General features: G+C 42.0%; 1 protein-coding gene across 1 annotated transcript; it reads right to left on the reverse strand.

Annotated features, from left to right (window-relative positions):
* Positions 1-274: 274 nt before the first annotated feature.
* Positions 275-10,531, reverse strand: tmem267 (transmembrane protein 267). The gene is made up of 2 exons (XM_078551642.1): positions 10,145-10,531; positions 275-1,199 (listed from the first exon to the last, which is right to left on the reverse strand). Exons 1-2 carry the CDS (start codon positions 10,484-10,486, stop codon positions 864-866), a joined length of 678 nt encoding a protein of 225 aa, XP_078407768.1. The 5' UTR covers positions 10,487-10,531; the 3' UTR covers positions 275-863.
* Positions 10,532-15,547: the final 5,016 nt, after the last annotated feature.

The following is a 15,547-nucleotide window of genomic DNA, read 5'->3' on the forward strand; positions in this document are numbered from 1 at the left end:
CCTCCCCAAGTTTCTAAAATTGTTACTGATCTTTCAATTTGAATTAAAAAGTATAGTTGCTACATAAAAGCAACTGAAAAATTCCTTTGAGCATGGCTAATAAGTACACATCTTACATTAAACAAAGTTGTGTTTTTGCCTGATTTATTGTATAAAGAATGAGAATGTAGATGGAATTTCAGAAGTATTAACATGACAAGCAATGTGCATTTTTGAAGTGTCAAAGTGGTCTCATAGCAGCTTCAGTCGTTAAAATACAATTAGAAAAAGGGGATGTATCTGAAAACACCAAGTTAATTTTAATTTGAAATTATAACAAGTTCCAATAACTATAAACAAAGATGCTCACTCTGTTTACAGAATATCAATTGTTAATCATAAATTACTACATCACTGCTTTTCCTATATAGGACATAGATGGTTCAATGCTATCACAAATTTGCATCTATTTTCAACAAACACACTTCAACACCAACACAACCAAATTGTGAATGTCTTTAATTACAAATAATAAAATTTTACCTCACTCTAGCCTTCAATCACAATACATTTACACTTCAATCAACTGAAAAGATTACATAGTTTTATGTGAACCATTGATCATGTCTACAACAGGAACTGTGGGGAAATAGAAATTTAAAATACTCTAACTGTTCCCTGAAAAACAAATACATGTTATACACAGCAGCTTTGTTTATCAGAGAATGAGGCTATGCTTTAAAATGTTATATACAGCATATTGCTGATACACAAGCAGTTTCACAAAAAGTAATGTCAATAGTTGGTATATGCAAATACGTCCAGTTCAGTGTGGTGAGCTTCACCTTAGACAGAAAATCACAACATACAGTACATATACAGTGTTATACATCAATTGCAATTCCATGGGACATGGACATTGTTTCTCTAGTACCAGTCACATACATAAGAACTGAGCAAAGGTGAGGGAATGAGGCTGTAATCGCTATGTAGGTCCAATATGGCACAGGAGCTGTATTTCCAAAGGGACAGAACCAAAGTCCATGTCGGACACCATCACGGACATGATGAGAAACCCAAGAAATGGTCACCATCCATGGCAGAAAACACCAAGAATCTTTAAGTCTAAATATCCACATAGCAAGTTTCATTGAAAAAGCCACTACAGGTATCACTGTGGAACAGTGCAGTGCAGGCCTTTGTGGGAGATGCAACGCAGCCTAAAAGAGAGAAAAGAGCTATTACTACAGAATGCTATTTCCAAATGATGACTGTTAAAATTTTATTAAAAAAAAAAGTGTGTATAATTTTTAAGCAGCTTGCCAGGGTCTACCATCAGAAACTTTTAGAAAAGTTACATTGCCTAATGTTCTTTGCAATTCCTCATTGTGTAGAAAAACTTAGTTATAACTCAACAACAACACTGGCTTCAATTTCCAAGACATCTACCAGTGCAGATGAAAGTATCAATTCATATTTACAAAAGCTTCAAAATATTTCATCAAGGAAAATGCAATCTTGTTGGTACAATTAAATTCTTCTCCTTTAGAGAAGATTTACTAACTAACCATTCCTTCTCATCATTACCGTACCATTTCCCTTTTGAACTATGCACTCCATCCACCTTAACTGTCCATCCACTCATCAACCAATTCCAACTCAATCTTCCAAAGGGAAGATGGCAAATGGACAAAGACCTCACTCACCCCTAATCTATATCTACCTTCCCCAAGTGTACTACTTCATCATAAAAACAAAATACTGCAGATGCTCTGAAGGAGGATCATACAGACTAGAAACGTTTACTTTGTTTTTCACTCTCCACAGATGCCGTCAGACCTGCTAAGCTTTTCCAGCATTTTCTGTCTTTGTACTACTTCATCGCCTGTATTCCTAACTGTTTCACGCAGATGTTTTGTTTGCTTTCAGTTTTGTTAGATTGAAAAAAGGAATTGGTCTTACTCTATTCCTCCTCTCTGTACTGCCATGCTCCTTCCCTTCCCCTTAACGCACTTTCTGAAGTTTATGGACCACAAAAGCTCAGCTTGGGCCATCATAACAATACTTCTTTCCTCATTCTCACACAAGGGGTGGAATTTAATGAGTGCAGTGGGAGGCCCAACATCCACCACCAAAACGGGTGGCACACACGCCAACCTGCTCTCCAGGAACCCAGGATGAATTAAGTTCCTAATTTTTAAAAACATTACTCATTCATGTGATGTGGGCATCGCTGGCTAGGCCAGCATTTATTGTCCATCCCTGATTGCCTTTGAAAGGGTGGTGGCGAGCTGCCTTCTTGAACCACTGCAGTCCATGAGGTGTAGGTACACCCAGTGCTAATAAGGAGGGAATTCCAGGATTTTGACCCAGCAACAATGAAGGAACGGCGATATATTTCCAAGTCAGGATGGTGATTGGCTTGGAGGGGAACTTCCAGGTGCTGGTATTCCCATATATCTGCAGCCCTTGTCCTTCTAGATGGTAGCGGTCGTGGGTTTGGATGGTGCTGCCTAAGGATCCTTGCTGGGTTCCTGCAGTGCATCTTGTAGATGGTACACACTCCTGCCACTGTGCATTGGTGGTGGAGGGAGTGAATGTTCATGGATGGTTGCCAATCAAGCAGGTTGCTTGTCCTGGATGCTGTCAAGCTTCTTGACTTGGCATGAGTTGGTCCTTTTCCGGACAAGTGGTGTGCCACAGGGATCAGTGCCGGGGCTTCAACTTTTTAGAGTTTACATAAATGACTTGGATGAAAGGACCGAAGGAATGGTGGCTAAATTTGTTGACACAAAGATAGGTAGGGAAGTAAATTGTGAAGTGGACGTAAGGAGACCACAAAGTGACAAAGATAGGTTAAGTGATGGGCAAAGATCTGGCAAATGGAGTAAAATGTGGGAAAATACAATCGTTCATTTTGGCAGGAAGAATAAAAAAGCTTATTATCTAAATGGTCAGAGATTGCAGAGCTCTGAGATTCAGTGGGATCTGGGTGTCCTAGTGCATGAATCACAAAAGGTTAGTATGCAGGTACAGCAGGTAATTAGGAAAGATAATAGAACGTTATCATTTATTGTGAGGGGAATTGATTACAAAAGTAGGGAGGTTATGCCTCAGTTGTACAGGATATTGGTGAGACCACATCTGGAATATTGTGCACCATACTGGTCTCCTTATTTAAAGAAAGATGTAAATGCGTTGGAGGCAGTTCAGAGAAAGTTTACTAGACTAATAACAGGAATGGGCGGGTTGTTTTATGAGGAAAGGCTGGACAAGTTAGGCTTGTATCCATTGGAATTCAGAAAAGAGGTGACTTAATTGAAACCTTTAAGATCCTGAGGGGTCTTGACAGGGTAGATGTGGAGAGGACGTTTCCTCTTGTGGGAGAATCTAGAACTGTTTAAAAATAAGGGGTGGCTCATTTAAGGCAGAGATGTGAAGAAATTTTCTGTCTCAGAGGATTGAGGCTCTTTGGAATTCTCTTCCACAAAAGACAATGGAAGCAGAGTCTTATAATATTTTTAAGGCAGAGCCAGATAGATTCTTGATTAATAAGGGGGTGAAAGGTTATCGGGAGTAGGCAGGAATGTGGCGTTGAGGTTACATTCAGATCAACCATCATCTTATTGAATGACACAGCAGGCTCGAGGGGCCAAGTGGCCTACTCCTGTTCCTAATTTGTATGTTGAGTGTTGATGGAGTTGCACTCAACCAGGCAAGTGGGGAGTATTCCGTCACACTCCTGATTTGTGCCTTGTAGGTGGTGGACATACTTTGGGGAGTCAGGAGGTGAGTTACTCCCCACAAGATTCCTAGCCTCTGACCTGCTCTTGTAGCCAAAGTATGAACTATGGCTAGTCCAGTTCAGTTTCTGGTCAATAATAACCCCCCAGGATGTTGATAGTGGGGGATTCAGCGATGGTAATGACATTGAATGTCAAGGGGCGAGGGTTAGGTTCTCTCCTGTTGGAGATGGTCATTGCATGGCACTTATGTGGTGCGAATGTTACTTGCCACTTGTCAACCCAAGCCTGGATATTGTCCGGGTCTTGCTGCATTTGGACATGGGCTGCTTCAGTGTCTGGAATCGCGAATTGTGCTGAACATTGTGCAATCATCAGTGAACATCCCCACTTCTGACCTTATGATGGAAAGAAGGCCATTGATGAGGCAGCTGAAGATGGTTGGACTTGAACACTATCTTCAGCAACTCCTGCAGTGATGTCCTGGAACTGAGATGATTGACCTCCAACAACCACAATCATCTTCCGTCTTGCTAGGTATGACTCCAACCACATTGTTGCGTAGTTGCCAGTGTTGTCGCTGTACTTGATCAGCTGGCTAAGGGCACACCTAGCTGTAGAGCACAAGTAAGCTGGAAACTTACCTCTGGGGCTCCCAGCTCCACGAGGGACACTTGCTTCCTGGAGGTAGTGCAGCAATTGAGTTTTGAGGCGGGTGGGAACCGTTTGATCAGGTGGGAGGATGGGAGGGGGTGGTGGGGATCTCGCCGCCTCGCCTTGATTAAGTCCAGAGCGGGAAGACTTGCAGTTTGCCTTCCAGCCCAGACGCCAATTGACACCCTTAAGTGGGCAATCAATGCCTCACCTCGCAGTTTCTCGTATTTAACCAACGGCTGGTGGGGGGACTCACTACCTCACTATGTGGGGAGGCTGATGAGCAAACCCTGTTGGAAGTGCTTGCGACCTTCTTGGCACTCGTTCTCAGGCACTCAGGGGCCAACAGGAAACCCTGCCCCAACAGCTGCCAGCCAATCAAAGGTCGGCAGCTCTCAATTACCAGCAGCACTACGAGGTGCGGTGACTGCTGCCAGTAATGCACTTGGGACTTCATCAGGGATTATCGTTAGACCCCTGGAGAAGGTAAGTGAGGGTGGAATGGGGGCGATGGGGTGGGGATCACTGGCACGGGGGGGAGGGGGGGCCGTTGGAGGAAAGGGCAGGGGGGGTTTTGGCTCTCAGCAGGCTTCCCCCGCGGGCCCCATCCTGATGCTGGTCCCTTGATCACGCACTGAATGCCTGAGAACGATGGGCTCTCCACTAAGAAGGTCGCAAGCACTTCCAAAAGGGTTTGCTCACCAGTCTCCCCACATAGCGAGATAGCAAGTCCCCCACCAGCCATTGGTTAAATACGAGAAGCTGCGAGGTGAGGAATTAATTGCCCATTTAAGGATGTCAATATGCGTCTGGGCTGGAAGGCAAACTGCAAGCCTTCCCGCTCTGGACTTAATCAAGGCGAGGCGGCGAGATCCCCACACCCCCCCTCCCCAGTCTCCCGCCCGATCAAACAGTTCCCACCTGCCTCAGAACTCGCTTCCTGGAGGGACATTAAATCTTGCCTAAGATCTCCTTTTTAAAAAGGATAGTATAATATTTGCTTCATTAAAACTATTGAAATTTTTCAATTTTATTTGGAGATAAGCTATTAACAGAATGATATTGACGCATCTTGAAAATTAGGCACACTACATAAGTTCAGGCAGCACGATCCAAATTCAGTGCAATAAATCATTTTTATTCAAAAGGTCTGAGTTTTCCCAGCTATTTTTGTTTTTGTTTCAGATTTCCAGCATCCACAGTATTTTGCTTTTATCTTAATCACTTTTATTAATTTGTTCTCAGGATGTCGGCTCCGTTGCTAAGGCTGGTTTTTATTGTCCATCCCTAGTTGGCAGTTACATCTAGGTCACACTGGGTAAAGACAGCAGGCTTCCTATCCTAAAATTGACCAGTTGCTTTATGACACACCCACAATGTCATGGTCACTTTTATGAGGTGTATTTTGACTGGAGCAGGTGCTAGAAGTGGCTGGGGAAGAGTGTGCGCACAGAACAAATACTGAAAAATGGCACACCTAACTTCCCCAGCATCCCATAACCTCTTTTGATTTACAAGCTGTAGGTGGTCTAGGTATGTCTCAACATGCACCACTTGATTTCCAGCACTCCCCTCACCACATCCCTATCCTTGTGCCTTTCTCATTTCAGATATGCTAGAACCGCAACCTAGCCAGCCAGTAATGCAGAAGCAAGAGTGGAAGAGGAAGAGACAATGCAACAACCAGTTTAGAATTTGGCAATGCCCGTACTTCAGAGGGTAGCTTCTGATATGTCTTTCTTTTACCTCAAATGAGGAATCCCCCCACTGTGGCTGACAGAGCCCTTAACCATGTTTGGTCCATTTCCCTCACTTCTTCCCCTCCCTCCCAAAACTGTGATAGGGTTCCCCTTGTCTTCATTTTCCACCCTATCACTCTTTACATTCAAAGGATCAACCTCTGCCATTTCTGTCAACTCCAGCATCATGTCACCACCAAACACATCTTCCCCTCACTTGTCAGCATACTGAAGGGCCACTCCCTGCTTGACACCCTGGTCCACCACTCCTCAAACATCCCAACACCTTGTTCCCTTCCAGCAGCACCTTCCCATGCAATCGCAGGTGTAAAACCTGCCCTTCTCTCTCCTCAGTGTCCAAGGTTCCAAACGTTCTTTCCAGATGAAGCAGCAAATTACTTGTACTTCTTTCAATTTAGTGCTCACTGCTCACAATCTTCTACTTTGGGTAACCACTCTGCTAAACATCTCCACTCAGTCTGCAAACGTGACCCCGGTTACTTGCAATTTTAATTCACCACCTTGCACAACATTTCTGTTCTCGGCCTGCTGCAGTGTTCCAATGAAGCTCAACACAAACTCGGGGAACAGCACTTCATCTTCCAAGTAGGTACTTTACAGCATTCTGGACTCAACATTGAGGTCAATAATTTCAGACCATGAACTCTGTCCTCCATTTTGATTCTGTTTTATGCCCATGTGCTGGCTGGAATCTGGTTGTCTTTGTTTTTGCTTTCGGACAGAGCTGTTCATTATTCTGGAATTTACACTCATCCTGGACAAATGCTTTGTCTCCTTACTAAAACCATTACCACTCCCTTTGCCTTTCGTTCTATGACGTCTTGTCACTTAAATTCTCCCACCCTTACCCTATCTCAGACCTTCCTTTCGTTCTCCCCCACCCACCCCAACCTTTCAATGGCATATAACCCATCACATTTCTACGCTTCTTCGGTTCTGGGGAAGAGTCATATTCGACTCGAAATGCTAACTCTGTTTCTCTCTCCACAATAGTGTCAGGCCTGCTGAATATTTCCAGCACTTCCTGTTTTTATTTTAATTTTCCACATTGTCAGGTAGATGGCAGTGTTGCAGCAGTGTTATAAAGAGGTTTCAATGAAACCCATGCTGAATTCAATCCATGAAATCGTTTACTGCATATTATTATACGTTCCTATCATATCTGTAAATATAACTGCCTGACCCATGGAATTTGATCAGAATTAGTTGGTTAGATTTTAAGGATGAAGTAGAGAGAAGTAAAAATACACAAGATCCTGAAATATTATATCTAAAAACTACAAATCAACTCAAAGGGAATTAATACACCTTGTTTAAATGTCAGCTGGGGCTCAGGAGAAGCACTCTCACCTTTTATTCAGGGGTTATGATTTCAAACCTCATTCCAGAGATTTGAGTGTAGAATCTGTAACTTCTGTGCAAATCAGAGCACTGTCAAGAGTTCAGTATTCAAAGGAAAGCTGAGGAGATCTCTTTTTAAAATCTAAGAACTAAGCTGTCTACACCCATCTGTTGGGTTGCAGAGATTATCAATTCTAAACAGCTCTCTCCTTGAATTAAGGGAAAGTTGGCCCGATAAATGAAGGCAACCTCTATTTTGGCTTGAACTTTATTTTAAAAGTCATAAAATGAAAAATCCACAAATTATGCTAATTTGACAAACAAACATCTGAAAAGACAAGATAACATTTCAACTCTTCATTAAAATTAGAAAGTTAAAGAAAGAAAGCCTCTTTTTAAGACTTAACAAAACAAAGTTGGGCCAGAGAACAGGGAAAATTCATGACAAATAAAAGAATACCCAATGCCTCTTACAGCCCGAGAATGGACTGAATACAAAAACTGCAAAGAGATGAAATACTAAAGGTCATCTCAGTCAGAAAGTGCTAAAATAAATGATTGGCCTTGCATGTCATGAACTACAAAATTAAATAATCAAACATTTTGTATGTCTGACATCAGAATGTACAGATCAGTACACTTAAAAAATATGGATGCTTCTGTAATTCACAATACACCTTGTTTACGGCATCGGTAAGAATGTTTTATGTGGCTAGCAAACTTACATAATATTTAACTAAAAAAAACTTCAGTAGTTTGTGAGGTCATTTTAAGTCATAGTGCGTGACAACTTGTGACTCCGTCCTCATCCTAGCTGAAATATTTACATTTTGTTGCGTTAATAATGCCTATTTGCTGCCAGTCATACACGATAAGATCTCAATTCTGGGTACTCTCCCAGCATGAAGCATCATTCTCATAAGTCAGAAGATTTGTTTAGCCTTTAACTGATTTAGTTCATTTCCTTCCTGAGTTTTATCATCACTAGGCTGCCTCCCCAGCTCTCAAGTGCTTTGATAAGGCTTAGTTGCTAATTTAGTTTTTAAAAATAGAACCTCAGTATCTTTAGAATATGCATAATTAGCTACCATCTAACAATAGATGCTATTCTTCATATATGGCACAGAGGGATAATCCCAGACCTGTTTCTCACCCAACATCAATGCATGATTCTAGTGGAATAAGTTGGGACCTTAACCAATTTTGGCCACCCTAATTCAAGGGTGTTGAGGACAGCTGTAATACATCAACCACAGCAATGAATGAAATTATGCAGCTTAGCGTAGAGCAGAAATTCTCCATTGGTTGGATTCATACCTAGCATAAAGGAAGATGCTTATGGTTGTTGGAGGCCAATCATCCTAGTCCCAGGACATTGCTATAGGAGTTCCTCAGGGTAATGTCCTAGGCCCAACCATCTTCAGCTGCCTCATCAATGGCCTTCCCTCTTATGTAAGGTTGAAAGTGGGGACATTTGCTCATGATTGTCCTGTTTTCAGTATCATTTGCATCTCCACCAATGCAAACACATATTGTTTTAGCATGTAGCAAGGCCTGGACAACACTCAGGCTTGTGCTGATAACTGCCAAGTAACCTTAGCATCACACAAGCGCTAGGCCATAACCATCTCCTAACTATCTCTGCTTGATATTCAATGACATTAACATCGCTGAATCCTCCACCATCTACATCCTAGGAATTGCCATTGGCCAGAAATTTAACTGGACCAGCCAGGTAAGCATTGTGGCTACAAGAGTAGGTCTGAGGCTGGGAATTTTGTGGAGAGTAACTCATCTCTTGATTCCCTAAAGCCTATCCACCAAGGCACTAGTCAGGAGTGTGATGGAATACTCTCCACTTGCCTTGAGTACAGCTCCAACAACACTCAAGAAGTTTGACACATCCAAGACAAAGCAGCAAACTTGATCAGCACTTTATCCATCACTTTAAACATTCAGTTCCTCGACCACCAGTGCAAAGTAGCAGCAGCGTGTACCATTCACAAGATGCACGGCAGCAGAGGCCTGGGAACACCACCACCTACAAATTTCCCTCCAAGTTACTCACCATCCTGGCTTGGAACTATATCGCTGTTCCTTCACTGTCGCAGGGTTAAAATCCTGGAACTCCCTTCCTAACAGCTTTATGGGTGCACCTACACTACAGTGGTTCAAAAGGGCAGCTCACTACTACCTTCTCAAGGTCAATTAGGGATGTGGGCTACAAATGCCGGCCTTGCCAGAGGCACTCACATCCCAAGAATGAATAAAAATAATCCATAATATCTAGACTATATGGTTCAGCTACTTATTTGCTTAATCAACTGGGTGACTGAAGGAGCCAGTTCCTTAACAAATAAACTGCTTGCCCAAGTATTTCTTGATAGTATTCTGTCACTGACAAGTATTATAAAAATCTCAAGGCCTAAAAAGCTGTGAACTAAGAACAAGTGTCACAGAGTAAAGGAACATTCATGTATAACATAGTACCATACTCTGTGTGTGACTGTGACTCATTAAAAAGAGCAAGTGAGCATCGTCATATTTAAATATAATTTTAGATTAAAAATCTTAAACACCCAGTAAACAATTTGCTGCAAGTGTGCAGTAAATTACACTTTCAAATATGATATAGAAGAAATGTGAGCCTGGTGTGTGTATTCTTACCTTGAGGGACATGGATCCAGCTGCAAGAAAGTGATCAACATCAATGATAGAAGATAGAAGCCCGGCTAGAATTACTTCATAAAAATCACTCTTCTTTCTCAATCCAATCACAATGGCCCAAGACCACAGGCCAATGACACCATGTACTGCGTTGTCTAAAAGAGCCCTAAGCCAGTAGCTGTTCTGTATTAAAGAAAACTGTAAACACTGATCTGATATGAAGCAGAAAATTCCTAGGCCTATGCTCGAGATGACCGATGCGGTGCTGAATGTTTTAAGTAGTGCTCGTGCATTTTCTGTCTCTGTTGCCATTGTAATGGTGGATTGTTTCGACGTGAACATTGTTCAATGTGAGTATCATCCATGGTACATTACGTCAGCATTCCTCATTCTAGATCAAGAAAGGAACAGATTGTGTTATTGTTAATCTCAATGAACAGAAAGCAATTTTCTTTATAGTACTGGTACAGCGAGGTCTGAAAATATTGGGAAGGTGCATGAACCTGATGGGAGTATCTCTACTTAATTGTAACAGTAGATCAAGGAAAAGGGAATTCCTTCTGCAAACCTCTAGTCAATCTATTAAGCATACATGGATAAAAATGCTTCCTTCTTGGACTGCACAGTCCAAAGTAAGAGCTTACATTATCAAAAATATGTATTACATTCTTCTATATGACTATCCAAATTATTCAGCTCAATGACAATTCTTATTGATTACTGGTTATTTATGAGTCTATGCAAGATCCCAGCAGTCTGAAAGAACTACAAATCTCCTTTATCCAGCAACAAAAAATTGCCATTGTAATCACATTCCTTCAGCATCTTTAACATCACAATGCGCTTCACAGGATGGTTGTCAAAGTTCCGATATCTATGCATTAATTGATGCTGCCAGTGACAACTGCCATTTCTGCTTGGAACTGACTGCGTAGCAGGTTGACGATGTAAACTCACGGGTTAAATTTTAAATCTAAATCAGCAACAAGACTTAATAATGACTGACTTCAAATTCAGTGCAAAAGCAACAGAATCAAGCTTTCTTCTGGAGAGTTCCAGTCATCACATAAACATCTCTGTAGATGTGAAAAAGAAATGCCTACAATTTGCTCTGCAGAAAAATACCTCCTCTTATCACCAGCCTCAGTCAGTCCTCTTAGCTTGTGCAATGTTCCATATTTAGTTTTAGTCCTTAAGTAGAAATTAGATACCAATATTTTTGTAAAAGGTCTTTCAGGAGCTGAAGGAAATGATAATTAAAATGGACAGACCTTACAGTTGGCAGCAGGTGACAAAGAATCATATACCGTAGCCTCTCCTTGTAAAGAAGAACAGTGCAAGCCGAACCAAAATCTCACTATTATGCTGCCTTCACACTATTTCTTTGTCAACCAAGGAGTTGACTGGAGAGGACCTAAATAGACAGCCAAGTCTCTGATCAAAATAATTATTTTTCCCTTCCTGTGAAATCACTGAAGTGAGATGTCGCAATTTCACATTACAACTCTACCCAAAACATCTACTTTCCAACCACCAGTTTTAATGAATGACATATACCTCAGATTTTGAGTAAATGTACAAACATCATTTTTTATGCTTGGTGTTTATGAATATATTCATCTAAGTATATCCTATCTTTGATTGGCCCTACATGTGATCATTTACCATACAACATTTAACAAGTCCAATAAAAGAGAGATTTATGAGTGCTGGGAATCAGAAGTAAAAGCAGGAAATAACTGCAAATACCTGGCAGGTTAGTCAGTATTTGAAAAGGAAACAAACTCAATGAAGATCACAACTGAAATGTTGGCCTATTTTTCTCTGTTAGATGTTGATTGAACTGATGCTTTCCATTTTCAGCATTTTCTATTTATTTAATAAATTTAGTATGAATACATTTTAATACTTCAGTAAAATTGCGTTTACATAAACGGTTGCTTGGGGTTCTTAAAATACCCTATTGGCTATTGATTACTTAAGTGCCTGCCTCAGAAAATAATATAAACCTGTTACATAAATTACAAAAGAACTGGGATTGATAGATTTTTATTAACAAAGGTGTTAAGGAATATGGGACAAAGGTGGGTATATGGAATTAGTTCAGCCATGATCTCACTGGCAAAAAAGTCCTGAGAGGCTAAATGGCCTCCTACTGCACACCATTACGCATCGTTTCTGCTCTGGAGGGGATTTAGCCTTTTTTATATAAAAGCGTTCCTCTGATACACCACTGACCATCCAGTCCTTTAGATTAGTTGAAGTGATAAACCAGCTGCTGACCCTATTTTGTTTATAAGCGTGCCTTGGAATCCCTTAGAATATGAGCTGGAAGATTCACTTGCAGGTTTCTCAGTCAACATATTTAAAACATTAAGAAAGGTAGGGTAGGACAGTAATGCTGTTCATACTTCAGGCTCGAGGGGCTGAATTGCCTACTCCTGCTCCTAGTTCTTATACAACTGACATGTTGCTGATAAAAATGTATGAATATAAGAAATAGGAGCAGGAGTAGGCCATATGGCACTTTGAACCTGCTCCTCTTTTTGTTAATTATTCACTTGTGGGATGTTGGTGTTGCTGGCTTGGCCAGCATTTATTGCCCATCCCGAATTGCCCTTGAGAAGATGGTGATGAGCTGTCTTCTTGAGCCGCTGCAGTCCCTGTGGTGTAAGTGAAACTAGTGCTGTTAGGGAATTCCAGGATTTTGACCCAGCAATAGTGAAGGAACGGCAATATATTTCCAAGACAGGATGGTAAGTAGAGAGGAGGGAGGGGGTGGGGTTCCCATGTGAGTGCTGCCCTTTTCCTTCTAGATGGTAGTGGTCATGGGTTTGGAAGTCGCTGCCTAAGGATCCTTGATAAGCTCCTGCAGGGCATCTTGTAGATGGTACACACTGCTGCCACTGTGCGTCAGTGGTGGAGGGGGTAAATGTTTGTGGATGAGGTGCCAATCAAGTGGGTTGCTTAGTCCTGGATGGTGTCAAGCTTCTTGAGAGTTGTTGGAACTGCATTCATCCGGGCAAGTGGGGAATGTCCCATCCTGACCCGTGCCTTGTAGATGGTGGGCAGGCTTTGGGGAGTTAGGAGGTGAGTTACTTGTCACATGATTCCTAGCCTCTGACCTGCACTTGTCGCCACAGTATTTATATGGCTAGTCCAGTTCAGTTTCTGGTCAATGGTAACCCCCAGGACGTTAATAGTGTGGGATTCAGTGATGGTAATGCCACTGAAAATCAAGGGGCGATGGTTGGATTCTCTCTTGCTGGAGATGGTCATTGCCTGGCACTTGTGTGGTGCGGATGCTATTTGCCACGACAGCCGAAGCCTGGATATCGTCCAGGTCTTGCTGCGTTTGGACAGGGACTGCTTCAGTACCTGAGGAGTCTTGAATGGTGCTGAACATTGTGCAAGCATCCCCACTTCTGACCTTATGATGGAAGTTCATTGATGAAGCAGCTGAAGATGATTGGGCCTAGGACACTACCCTGAGGAGCCCCTGCAGTGATGTCCTGGATCTGAGATGACTGAGCTCCAACAGACACAACCATCTTCCGTTCTGCTAGGTATGACTTTAAACAGCAGAGAGTTTTTCCCCCAATTCCCATTGACTCCAGTTTTGTTAGGGCTCCCTGAAGCCACAGCCAGTAAAATTCTCCCTTGATATTAAGAGCAGTCAGTCCCACCTCACCTCTGGAGTTCAGCTCCTTTGTCCATGTTTGAACCAAGGCTGTAATAAGGTCAGGAGCTGAGTGGCCCTGGCAGAATCCAAACTAAGCATCAGTAAGCAGGTTATTGCTAAGCAGGTGCCGCTTGCTAGCGCTGTTGATGACCCCTTCCATCACTTTACTGATGACCAAGAATAGACTGATGGGGTGTAATTGACCAGGTTGGATTTCTCCTGCTTTTTGTTTACAGGACATACCTGGGCAATTTTCCACATTGCTGGCTAGATGCCAGTATTGCAGTTGAACTGAAACAACTTGGCTAGGGGCATGGCTAGTGCTGGAGCTCAAGTCTTCAGTACTATTGCCAGAATATTGTCAGGGCCTATAGCTTTTGCAGTATCCAATGCCTTCAGCTGCTTCCTGATATCACATGGAGTGAATCGAATTGGCTGAAGCCTGGCATCTGTGATGCTGCGGACCTCTATCCAATGAGATCATGGCCTCAACTGCACTTTCCTGTATCACCCCCATAGCCTTCGACTCCCGAGTAGATCAAAAATCTATTTAACTCAGCCTGGAATGTATTCAGTGGCCCAACTTCCACGGCTCTCTGGAGTAAAGTATTCCAAAGATTAACAACCAGAGAAGAAATTCTTCCTCATCTCTGTCTTAAATTGGAGATCCTTTATTTTGAAACAGCGCTGCCTAGTTGTCGAATCCCCCCCAGTGAGGGGAAACATCCTCTCAGCATTTACCCTGTCAATCCTCCTCAGAATCTTATGTTTCAATAAGATCACTTCATTCTTCTAAACTCCAACGAGTATAGGCCAAACTGCTCAAGCTTTCCACATAAGACAACCCGTTCATCCCAGGAATCAGCCCAGTGAACCTTCTCTGAATTACTTCCATTGCAGGTATATCCCTCCTAAAATAAGGAAACCAAAACTGTACACGGTACTGGAGGTGTGACCTCACCAATGCTCTGTATAGCTGTAACAAGACTTTCCCACTTTTATTCACCAGTCCCCTTGTATTAAAGGCCAACATTCCTTTTGCCTTTCTAACTACTTGCTGTACCTGCATGCTGACTTTTTTGATTCATATACAAGGACACCCAGATCCCTTTGTATTTGCATCATTCTGCAGTCTCGCTCCATTTAAATAATATTCTGCTTTTCTATTCTTCCGAGTGGACAGCCTCACATTTTCCCACAATTATTTCCCTTTGCAGATTCCTGTGTCCCCCTCACAACTTGCTTTCCGACCTATCTTTAGATTATCAGCAAATTTGGCTGTAATACAGGACATCAAAAGCCTTTTTAAGACTCATCTACTGGTTCCCCTATATCCACCCTGCTTGTTACAATCTCAACGAACAGTAATAAATTTGTTAAACATGATTTCCCTTTCACAAAACCATGTTGACTCTGCCTGATTGTATTATGATTTTCTAAATGTCCCACTACTACTTCCTTAATAATGGATGCTACTATTTTTCCAACGACATATGTTAGGCTAACTGGCCTACAGTTTCCCGCTTTCTGTCTCCCTCCTTACTTGAATAGAGGAATTACATTTGCGGTTTTCCAACCCGCTGGAATCTCCAGGATCTGGGGAACTTTGAAAGATTACAACACTGTGCCTGCAGTATCATGAAGCTATTAATGTATATATTATTGGAAAATATTTTTCTTTTAAAATAGAGGTTTAGTCTGTGGGTGTGTCTTAATTGGAT

Source organism: Cetorhinus maximus, chromosome 1, assembly GCF_964194155.1.
Source record: "Cetorhinus maximus chromosome 1, sCetMax3.hap1.1, whole genome shotgun sequence".
Lineage (NCBI taxonomy): Eukaryota > Metazoa > Chordata > Chondrichthyes > Lamniformes > Cetorhinidae > Cetorhinus > Cetorhinus maximus.

Bases quoted from the DNA above. Each gene is read 5' to 3' on its own strand.
- tmem267 (XM_078551642.1), bottom strand. From the start codon at position 10,486: ATGTTCACGTCGAAACAATCCACCATTACAATGGCAACAGAGACAGAA. The intron at 1,200-10,144 runs GTAAGAATACAC...TCTCTCTTTTAG, and splicing joins CTGGATCCATGTCCCTCAAG to GCTGCGTTGCATCTCCCACA.